The 9,795-nt window shown below is 51.6% G+C and overlaps 1 protein-coding gene across 2 annotated transcripts; it reads right to left on the minus strand.

Annotated features, from left to right (window-relative positions):
• Window positions 1-1,112: 1,112 nt before the first annotated feature.
• Window positions 1,113-9,503, minus strand: KRT71 (keratin 71). 2 transcript variants are annotated; one of them, XM_090275568.1, is made up of 9 exons: window positions 9,060-9,503; window positions 6,545-6,759; window positions 5,787-5,847; window positions 5,211-5,306; window positions 4,728-4,892; window positions 4,434-4,559; window positions 2,831-3,051; window positions 2,122-2,156; window positions 1,113-1,324 (listed from the first exon to the last, which is right to left on the minus strand). In XM_090275568.1, the coding sequence occupies exons 1-9, from the start codon at window positions 9,501-9,503 to the stop codon at window positions 1,113-1,115; spliced, it is 1,575 nt and encodes a 524-aa protein (XP_090131694.1). The 2 variants fall into 2 exon arrangements, with proteins under 2 accessions (XP_090131694.1, XP_090131693.1); XM_090275567.1 differs by having other exon boundaries at window positions 1,113-1,351.
• Between the last annotated feature and the right edge of the window lie 292 nt (window positions 9,504-9,795).

The raw sequence follows: 9,795 nt of genomic DNA on the forward strand, positions 1-9,795 counted from the left end.
CCCCACTAGCTCTGTCCCTCCTGGGCACCACCGCCAGGAGGCCAGATCTCTGATCAGAGAGGAAAGGGTTGAACAAATGCAGATACCTGTCTGCCAAGCCCCATCTTTCCTCTAGGAAAGGCCCCGTTCTCAAAAGGAGACCAAGGTCTCTGTCAGAAGCAGGATCAGTTCTGTCATTGGACACAAACCAGGTTGCACACACACCCTTTACATGTTTCTCCCTTCTCCTCTCCCAGCCCCTTTCCCCTTTCTCCTCCCAAACTCTGCTCCATACTCATCTCCTTGCAGCCCCAATGGTGTTCTCAGCCCCTCTGCCATGTCTCCTCTGAGAGCTTTTTCTGTTTCTGCTCTGCAGGGGAAAATTAACCTAGAAATATGGGCCGCACAGGGGACATGCAGTGGTGTGCTCGATGCGACCATGTGTGTCTGCATAGTGTGTTGTGCTTGCTCACTCGAGCATCTTAATGAAGTCCGTGCCCACACCTTGATGACTCAGAGAGACCAAGCCATCAGACTTTGCTGTTTATTGAGAATGCAATGGGAGGGCCTGTAAGAAGAAAGTAGAAGTGAACGGGCCTCCTCTTCTCTGCTTTTGGGTGCAGAGAGTGAAGAAAGAGGCTTTGAGTTGTGCTTGGTTTCACTCAGAATAAATGGTGAGTCTGAGGCAGGGTGGGTAGGGACTAGGCCTCCCTTGGTTGTTTGTCCTTTAATCCTCCTTTTCTTGGATAGAGAGCCAGCTCTTAGCATAGTCAGGAGCTGGGACAAAGGCCCCAGTGTGAGACAGGGCCTTGGTCTGAGATCAAGGGGCCAGAGCAGATAGTGGCTAAGCCAGAGGCTGGAGCCAGGGGCTGAGCTGGAGCCATAGCTGGGGGGCCACAGCCAAGGAGGTGAACCCTGGGCATGTGCAGGGAGGAATTTCACCCAGTTTAGTTGTCCACACCTGTCCAGGCTCAGGAAGACACAGGTTGGGAGAAGTGAGGTGGCCAAGGCCAGAGGCTGAGGTACAACATCAGGGCTGGCGGGATGGGACTGACGGCTGGGGAGAGCACATGTGGGAGCCAGAGCCCCTGCTGGAGACACAGGGGTGGCTGGAGGGCTCTGGGCAGCCCTCTCTACCGACTGGCTTTCTTGGAGGGAGCACCCAGACTGGAGCCCTTCCCCAGGGTATCCCTGTAGTCGCTGACGCTGCCCCGGCTCCGGCCCTCCCCGCCTCGGACACTGCACACTCCAGAGATGCAGCTGCTGCTGTTGGCCACATAGCCGCCGCTGACCGAGCTGGGTCGGAAGCCATAGCCACTGTTGCCGCCGGTGCTACTGATGATGGCTGCAGAGGAAGAGCAGGTCAGCACCCCTCCGCCAGAGCCGGAGGGACTTCTCGGAATAGTGGGTTGAGTGGGGGCTCCGGTCAGAGCTGCCCCTGCTCCTGGGGGAATGTATTCCTGAGACAGTTTTGGCCACATCCTGCCCTGGGCTTGCTCAGCTTACACTTAATCTGGCTGAGTTTTAACTCTCAGAGGCTCATCTTTTTGGCTCAGGCACCAATGTATCCACTTGTCATTTCTGGCACCCACTACATACCCTTTCTATTAACTTTTTTGGTAAAAATCCCCATTCTTTAACCTCTCCCTCCTGCTTACAGCTTCAGAGGCAGCATCTTTCAGAAGTTCTGGTTTAACTCTCTTAACCCCACTGAGAAATGCAGAGACCCACCACTGTCAGCTCAACCGTCAAGGTCCCCCATTCACTCATTCCAGGCCCTCTAAGTCCCCAGCCCAAGCCTGACCACAATTTGCAGACGTAGCTCACCAAGACTCATGCACAGCCATACTCACTTTCTGACAACATGTCCTTTGTTTCCCCATCCCCATGGCATGTCTGCCTGTTCCTAGCTGCCAGCCCTTGGGAACAGGGAGACAGAATGATAAAGAGGGGCGAACTCTGGGCTAGGTGTCAAGAAGCCTGGTTTCTGGCCATGCCTCTGCTATCTGGCTCTGTGATCTCAGGCAGAGCTTTTCCCTCTCTAGTTCTTTGATTGTTCATCAACACACACGGGGTCTGCACCCCGTGTAGAATCTGGTCTGCAGATTCTACAATTTTAAGTCCAAACTTGAAAATACTTACAGATGCTGACAGGGGAAGGATACTCTCCTGACATCCTGTTAGGGAGAGAACTAAAATAAGAGCAAGAAATCAGGCAACCCACCATCTATGAACCTCAGAGCTAATGCCTCCACTGGCCTGATGTGGGTTTCTAAACCCAGCAGGTACCTATGGAAATTCTAGGTCTTCTTTGGCACAAGCAGAACCTGAGAAGTCAGGGGGATACCACTAAATTTTTGGGTAATCAAGCAACCCAAGTCAAAAAGTAGTTCATATGTGGTGCACATGTGGGGGTGGTATGCACACTATCCAAGGGTCAGGCCTAGGCACTGAGCCTTTTCGTCTCATAAGAATATTAGGGAAGCCAGAATGGAACATCTTCAACAGGCTCATCTTGTACCTGGACAGGTAAAGAAGATGAAACAAGAAGACCTAACGTGGTAATGAGTGTTTCTGCAGGGGTTGGGGTGGTGAGTGTGCCTAGGTACACCTAGGGAAGTTGTGAAGGGTGGATGAGTTAATCCACATAACACAGTGCCTGGTATGAAGTAAGTATTCATGCCTGTGTAAGGACAGTTAATAACTATTATTATTCCTGTCGTCACCGCCCCTTCACCCCCCCAAGAACTCAGCTTTTCTGGATTAAGATGTGTAAGGCTTTCTCCTGAGGTCCTCCCCAAACCCTTGGGGCTTTCGTGCCAGAGCACGCTGCCCTCCCTACCCCCCTCACCGGCACTCCTCGCCCTCCAGCAGCTTGCGGTAGGTGGCAATCTCCATGTCCAAGGCCAGCTTCAGGCTCATGAGCTCCTGGTACTCCCTGAGCATCCGGGCCAGCTCCTCCTTGGCCTGGTGCAGGGCAGCCTCCAGCTCATCCAGCTTGGCTCGGGCATCCTTCAGGGCATTGTCGCCCCGCTGCTCAGCATCAGCGATGGCCGTCTCCAGGTTGGAAGCCTAAATGGAGAATTAAAGAAGTTGGAAACTGGAAGGGGTCATTGAAGACATTTCTGTCCTAATACCACTCATTCTTTGAGATTCCGAGGAGTTGCCTGCCTCTACCCTTTGCATCCCCTGCTCCTCTTCTAGGTTGGGGCCCCTTCTGGCACTGGCATGAGTCCTTCCTTAGCTCTGTCTCCACTCCCTTGTGTTTAGACATTGGTGGTGATAACAAATAATGCATCCTGCCCTCCTGAGATGATGGCCAATTCACCACCACCTCAGGTATCACAAAGACATTTACTTGGCCATCATGTGCCAAGGATACAAAATGAGTAAGAGACTGGTTTTCTGCTCTTGAGTTGTTTAAAGTCAGGAAAGAGAGATCACTGGAATATGATGTTACAGGTATAGTGACCGTGGCTGACCAGGTGCGTGGACCACAGATGAGAGGCAGAGGGGAGGAGATTCTCCAGGACCAATTCTTGTTTCCCAAGTGCTTACTGTCCACCTGAGAGACACTCAGCCCTTTATCTGCCTTTTATATGCTTTAGCTTATCTAGTCCTTACAACACCCTGTACAGTGAGGAGAAGTGACTTTCCCACAGAGCTATTAAGTGGTAAAGCTTGTGTGAGAGTAGAAAGAGCTCTGGACTAGGATCAAGAGACCTTGGATCAGATCACAGCTCTACCACTTACCAGCTGTGCAGCCTACTTAACCTCTCTGAGCCTCAGTGTCCTCATCTGTAACAATGGGTGACACTTGCCTCAGAGTCTTCATGAGGATTCAGAGATAGGAACTGTAGCCATTGTTATTATATATATGTATCTTATCTTGCCACTTATTAATGCTGAGGTTGCAGTCAATAACCCTGGGACCGACTCTGCATAAGGCCTGACTAAATAGCCACAGAAGGCACTTGAACGGGTGCTCTCTGAGCCCACTTCTCCTCAATCACTTAATCAAGACATGTTTGTTAAGCTGCTACCAGGCGCCATGTACTACACTAGATGCTGGAAAAACAATAGGGAACAAAGCAGCCAGCTCCCAGCCTCCTTCCAATCCAGTGGAAGAAGGGACAGGCAGGCGCAATTATAGAAGCGTAACAAATAGGAAAAGCATGGGTGCCAGGAGAGCACATTGATTAGGACAGAGGGACAGAGGACTGTGGTCTGAGCCCAGTCTGGTGTCTGAAAGAAGGCTTCCTGGGGGAGGGGCTTCCAAACCAGAGGTCGTTGTTCTGAGGAGATGTTGAAGTACCCCAGGGAGGTCTGATCTAAATGTTTGAGGCCCCTTTACTCTTGTGGGGAGAGATTTGGGAGATTGCCATCCTTGGCCAACTCATCTTCCCTCCAACTGTGCTCACCTGCCTTAGGCCACAAGCAACTGGACCCCTCACCTGCTTCTTCACATTCTCAATCTCTGAGCGAATTCTCTGGATGAGTCGGGTGAGCTCCGAGATTTCGTTCTTGGTGTTTTTGAGGTCATCCCCATGCCGGCCAGCTGCCAGCTGCAGTTCCTGGAACTGAGGACCCCAGAACACAGAGCCATGGATGAGCATGATAAACACGTCATGGGAGTACATGATGTTTCAGGTGAGTGGTGTCATGGGGGCAACTGACCACTGTCTGTTCTGGGAGCAATCAGACCTAGCCGTCATGCTGGCTGGGTTGCCCTCTCTGGCCCAGCTCACCTTGGTCTGGTACAGGGCCTCAGCCTCAGCCTTGCTCTTCAGGGCAATGTCCTCATACTGGGCACGGACCTCATCAATGATGCTGTCCAAGTTCAGGTCACGGTTGTTGTCCATGGACAGGATGACAGATGTGTCACTGATGTGGGACTGGATCTGAGCGATCTCCTTCAGGGAAAAAAGGATAGTCTCGGGATTTGACTATTGAAGTCCTAAAACCTTCTCCAAGGAAGGTAAACAAGTCCTGGTGATGGCCACTTCGAGCCTTCAAACCAAAGCTGCCGCTCCCTGAGCATGGTGAGTTCACACTGGGCTGCGGACAGACTCCTGCCACCATGGGGCCAGAGCCTGGTCCACTGAGGTGGGAGATGAATGACTAACCAGCGGGGCCTCCTTGAAGGTGAGGGCCTCCACACCTCTCCCAGCCCCAGAGTAGAGTTATTCACTGGCTGCCCTGAGAGGGGTGGAGTGGAAAGACAGACTTACAGCTTCAAAGAGACACTTGAAGAACTTGATTTCCTGGTCCATGGAGTCCACCTTGGCCTGAAGTGCCACCTTATTGGCATAGGCTGCATCCACGTCCTGAAAGATGTCCCAACAACCCCCTGGTCACTGCCAGTGCAGCCAAGGAGGCAACAGCTGCCCCAGCCTGGGTGCCCTGCATAGGTGTGTGGCCACCTTCTTCTCTTTGAGGGGCCCATAGAAAAGGAGAGGAAGGAGCATCTTGAGACTCTGCCCCTCGAAGGAAGTGAGCCCCAGCTGGGCTGTTGTCAGTCATCCTTGTGATGTGTAAGTAGACCCTGAGGCTGCAGGGGACCCCCTGTCTGTCATCCGCTGCTGCTCTTCACTATGGACAAACCCATCCACATTGAACATCAGGAAAGCCATTGTCCTCCCAGTCTCTTTGTATTCTCTTTTCCGAACAGTTTTTCGTTGTGGTTCTCTGCCTTTACCCCACTATTTCTGAAGCAGCTTGCTTTCTCTGAGAGCAGAGCACACTGCAGGCTCAGCATCTCCTGGTTCCTGGCCAACCCCGGACTCAAGACCTGCCTTCCCCCTCACCTTCTTGAGCAGCACAAACTCGTTCTCCGCCGCTGTCCGCCTGTTGATTTCTTCTTCATACCTGTGGGAATGCCAGTGCTTGGTTGGTTAATATGTTGCACTGAGAAACTTCATTTGCCCAGGGAAGACTCAGTGAGGGGTAGTGTGCCCATCAGGAGGCACAGGTGTTGAGGGGCTGTGGAGTACTGGGCCGGCAAAGCCAACATGGTAAGGAAGGCTTCCTGAAGGAAGGGACATGCTAAACAAGTTTGAAAAAAGGAGATTGTTGAAGATCCAGCTTCGAAAATGAGGAGAGAGCGAGTAGAATGAATGTCCTATGGGAAATCTCAGAGGAAGCAAGAAGCAATCTCCTCCCTCAGAATTTGAAACAAGCCTTACAAACAAATTGGAGCATTTCTTGAGTTACTCCTCATAGCAGTTCTGGGAGGTAGATGGATTTAAGCTTCATGTTACCAGTGAGGACACAGAAGCTTGGGAAAACATAGTGGTTACCCAAGGTTTTCCTCACCCCAGAGCCAGAGTTAATCCTCTGACTACAGTCCAACTAACTGAACTGGACATTTGTCCTAAGTGCCTGGCCAGAGGCTAGAGGGGCAGAGAGCAAGTTCCAGAGTTTTTGGGGGGTGATTCTTCTCTGTATGATGAGAAATACTGCCATTCAAAACTTTAAGCTAGGGTAGCTGCCAGGACCCCAAAGGCAAGAAGAGTTCAAGGGGATGGGGCAGCCGTCAGCTACCAGGGGTCACCTTCTCACTTACCTCTTCTTGTAGTCCTCCACCACGTCCCGCACATTCCTCAGCTCTGAGTCCAGCCTCACCCTGTCCCCAGACAACGTCTCCAGCTGCTTCCTCAGGGTGCTGATGTAGCCCTCATACACAGGCTCCAGGTTGTTCTTGCAGCTGTTCAGGTCCAGCTGCTGCAGCAGCTCCCACTTGGTCTCCAGCACCTGGTTCTGTTGCTCCAGGAACCGCACCTGGAACCGGAATCCCAGAAACTGTTGAGCCCCCACAGAAGCGGTCACACCTGTCACTCCTAGGGCACTCTGCAAAGCTCTCTACAACAGCTTCATAAGGTAGTCAAGTCCTTACCCTTATTTAATGGAGAGAAAACTGAGGTATAGAGAAGTTTAGCCTCTTTCCAAGATCTGAAGGGTTAATAAGTGATGGAGCCCAGAACTGAGTCCAGGTATGGGTCCCCATAACTCAGGTGTCCAGTCACTCAGAACCCACTACAACCAAACCAGCCAGGGCAGGGATGTGCCTGAAGGTTCCAGGACAGTGTCAGGCTGGGTCCATCTTTGGGAAGGTTGACCTCTCTGAAGAATAGGTCTGCTGTTCATTTTACAACATGTCAGGCTCAACAAGGCTCAGTGGGCCAAGAGCTTCAGCTATTCTAAATTCCTATAAGGCTCCAACTTCAACTTGCTCATGGCCTCTTCCTCCTCCCCTCCTCCTGCTCCTCAGAACCATCTTCTCTATGGACAATGGAGCTCCAGCACCACCGTGGCCTCACAGGGGCCAGGGAACTGACCAGAGCAGGTAGATCGGCACATGCCTCTCCTGTTTAGTCTGGGTAGAGCACTACTGTTTAAATGAGGTTGATTTCCTAAAGTCAGAAACACAGGACATTGGAAAACAGTCTGAGACAGTTTTAGGGATTGTTGGGATGGGTGGGTCAGCTACCAAACAGCTTACCTCAAGCAAATCAGTCAGCATTTGGTTTGGTTTAACCATTCCTGACTTTTTTCATGTATATCTACAAAGCTGAGCAGTAACCACAGAATAAATCCTACACCCAGGACACCACAATACATATCTAGACCACACTAGTAGACATACCTGGATTGCTGATAGGAGGTACTCTCCTTCTCTGGCTGCTTGGGTTATGGGATTACATTCTTCTAGAGACTAAAATGGTTTGGGAACTGTCCATGTCTTAGAGCCTGCTTCCCCTCACCCCAATGAGACCACCGTCGTTCACAGAAGTAACTGTCTTTGTCTCCAGACTTCATCCTTTAAAGGGGTTTGGCCAGCCCAGTCACTCCTATCCCCCAGACCCAAATTTCAGAACACCTTGGTCTTCCAGATGCGAAATGACAGAGGAGTAAGAAGCCACAGAGATGGTGTTGACCCCTGAGGTGAGCAGGGGAGCAGGGAATCCTCCTCTGAACAAGAGTTGAGAAATGCAGGGGTGGGGGAGGGGTGCGGTTAGGCTCTGAGGGCTGCTGACCATCTCAGACATTGGCTTTGTCTTGGGTGACCTTTCCTTGGTGCCTCACTATCACATAGCCAACATAGCCCTCCAGTCCTCAGAACTGGGTTTGGAAGCAGGAGGCTAAGCATCCAACCTTACCTCCTCTTCCCAGATGACCTGGGGCATGGCTTTCACCTCCATGGTTTTGCTGACTCATAAAATGGGAGCAATAATTTCTTATCTACTAAAAGTCAGAGGCCTGTCTGGACTGGGTGATCCCTTGAGGTCTCTTCCAGACCTTTGATGCTCTCCTTCTCAGCACCCTTCCCCGAGCTCTCTGGAGATTAACATGATAGTAACAATAACCACCTTTGGGAGTATTTAGTATGTGTCAGGCATTGTGCCAAGATCTTCACCAGCATGTTCTTTTATAAACCTGACAACGACCCCAAGAGGTAGGTTATTATCTCCATTGTAGTGATGAGAAAACAGAGGCACAGTCAAGATAAATAACTCTCCCCAAGCACACAGCTGGTCAGTGATGGGCCAGGATGGAAGCCAGGTCTAACTTGTCACTGCACTATTCCGCCTCTAAAGAAAGTCCTGAAACAGATGCCCTTGGCAGAGCAACCCAGAATGACCACGCACTGATGCTCCTGGGCCATTAGTGAAGTGACTAGTGGATGAGATCAGCTGGCCATGGATGGGAGGAGGACAGCTTTCCTGGTCACTCTGGGGCAGATTCCCTCTCACTAGATTTTCTGCACACAGTCTGTGTGGGTCCAGGCTTAGCAATGGTACCAATCTGGCCCTTGAGAGTAAGAAGCAGGACTCTTCCCTTAGGTGCTCCTGCCACTCACACTGATAAGCCTCTGCCAGTAGAGACTGACCTGTTTCTGTCTTTCCTAGGGAAAGATTATACAAGAAATCTTACAGAAGTCATCCTGATGATAGAAAATACCTGTCTTGTCCACAGTGAGTGCCTCTCCATATCTAACCTCAATCCCTCATGCTGTAACGAAAGCTTGCATTCCAAGAAGCAATGCTACTCACAGGTTCCCTAGGTCCTAACAGACTCACCTTGTCAATGAAGGAGGCGAACTTGTTGTTCAGTGCCTTGATCTGCTCCCGTTCCTGGGCACGCACTTTCTGGATCTCAGGGTCCAGCTCCACATTGAGGGGGGCCAGAAGGCTCTCATTTACAGTAACCTGGTGGATGCCTCCAGGCGGGCACACAGTCGGGCATATGGGTCCCAGGGTCACACTGCCAAACATGCTGCCCGCAAAACCGCTGGCCCGGCCCCGGCCAAATCCATAACCTCCACTTTTCCCGCTGCCACTGGCCACATTGAAGGAGATGCTCCGGGCGCCCCCCAGGCTGTAGAGGCTCCGACTGCCAAAGCTCCCGCTGAGCCCTTTGCCCCCTGCCCGGGAGGACAAGCTGCCCCCAGAGAGCACAGCCGAGCAACCACTGAAGCCCCCCTTGGTGGCAGCTCCTGACTTGCAGGTGAATTGGCGGCTCATGCTGCTAGTGGAGATGGAACTCAGTCGCAGGAGGGACGAAGGCAAAATCCCACACGGGTTCCACAGGTTGCTGTGAGGACTGACAGGTGCCCTTCCTTATATGTGCTTGGCACTGGGGCTTGTGGATGGGCAGTCAAGAGCTTAATTCGTGGGTTTGGCTTGCCTGGGAGCAAGAAGTCATTTTCTCTATGCTGAGCTAGAGACCGAGCCCTCCCCACCTCTGAAACAACATGAAACCTTCAAAGTGCTGGGCTTGCAAGCCTTGCTCATGTAATTTGGGTCTTATCTAATT

Source organism: Furipterus horrens, unplaced genomic scaffold (genome assembly GCF_987537825.1).
Source record: "Furipterus horrens unplaced genomic scaffold, mFurHor1.1.pri manual_scaffold_4, whole genome shotgun sequence".
Lineage (NCBI taxonomy): Eukaryota > Metazoa > Chordata > Mammalia > Chiroptera > Furipteridae > Furipterus > Furipterus horrens.

Bases quoted from the DNA above. Each gene is read 5' to 3' on its own strand.
- KRT71 (XM_090275567.1), bottom strand. From the start codon at position 9,503: ATGAGCCGCCAATTCACCTGCAAGTCAGGAGCTGCCACCAAGGGGGGC. The intron at 6,760-9,059 runs GTGAGTCTGTTA...TTCCGGTTCCAG, and splicing joins TCGCCTCCTTCATTGACAAG to GTGCGGTTCCTGGAGCAACA. The intron at 5,848-6,544 runs GTAAGTGAGAAG...GCATTCCCACAG, and splicing joins GTGGAGGACTACAAGAAGAG to GTATGAAGAAGAAATCAACA.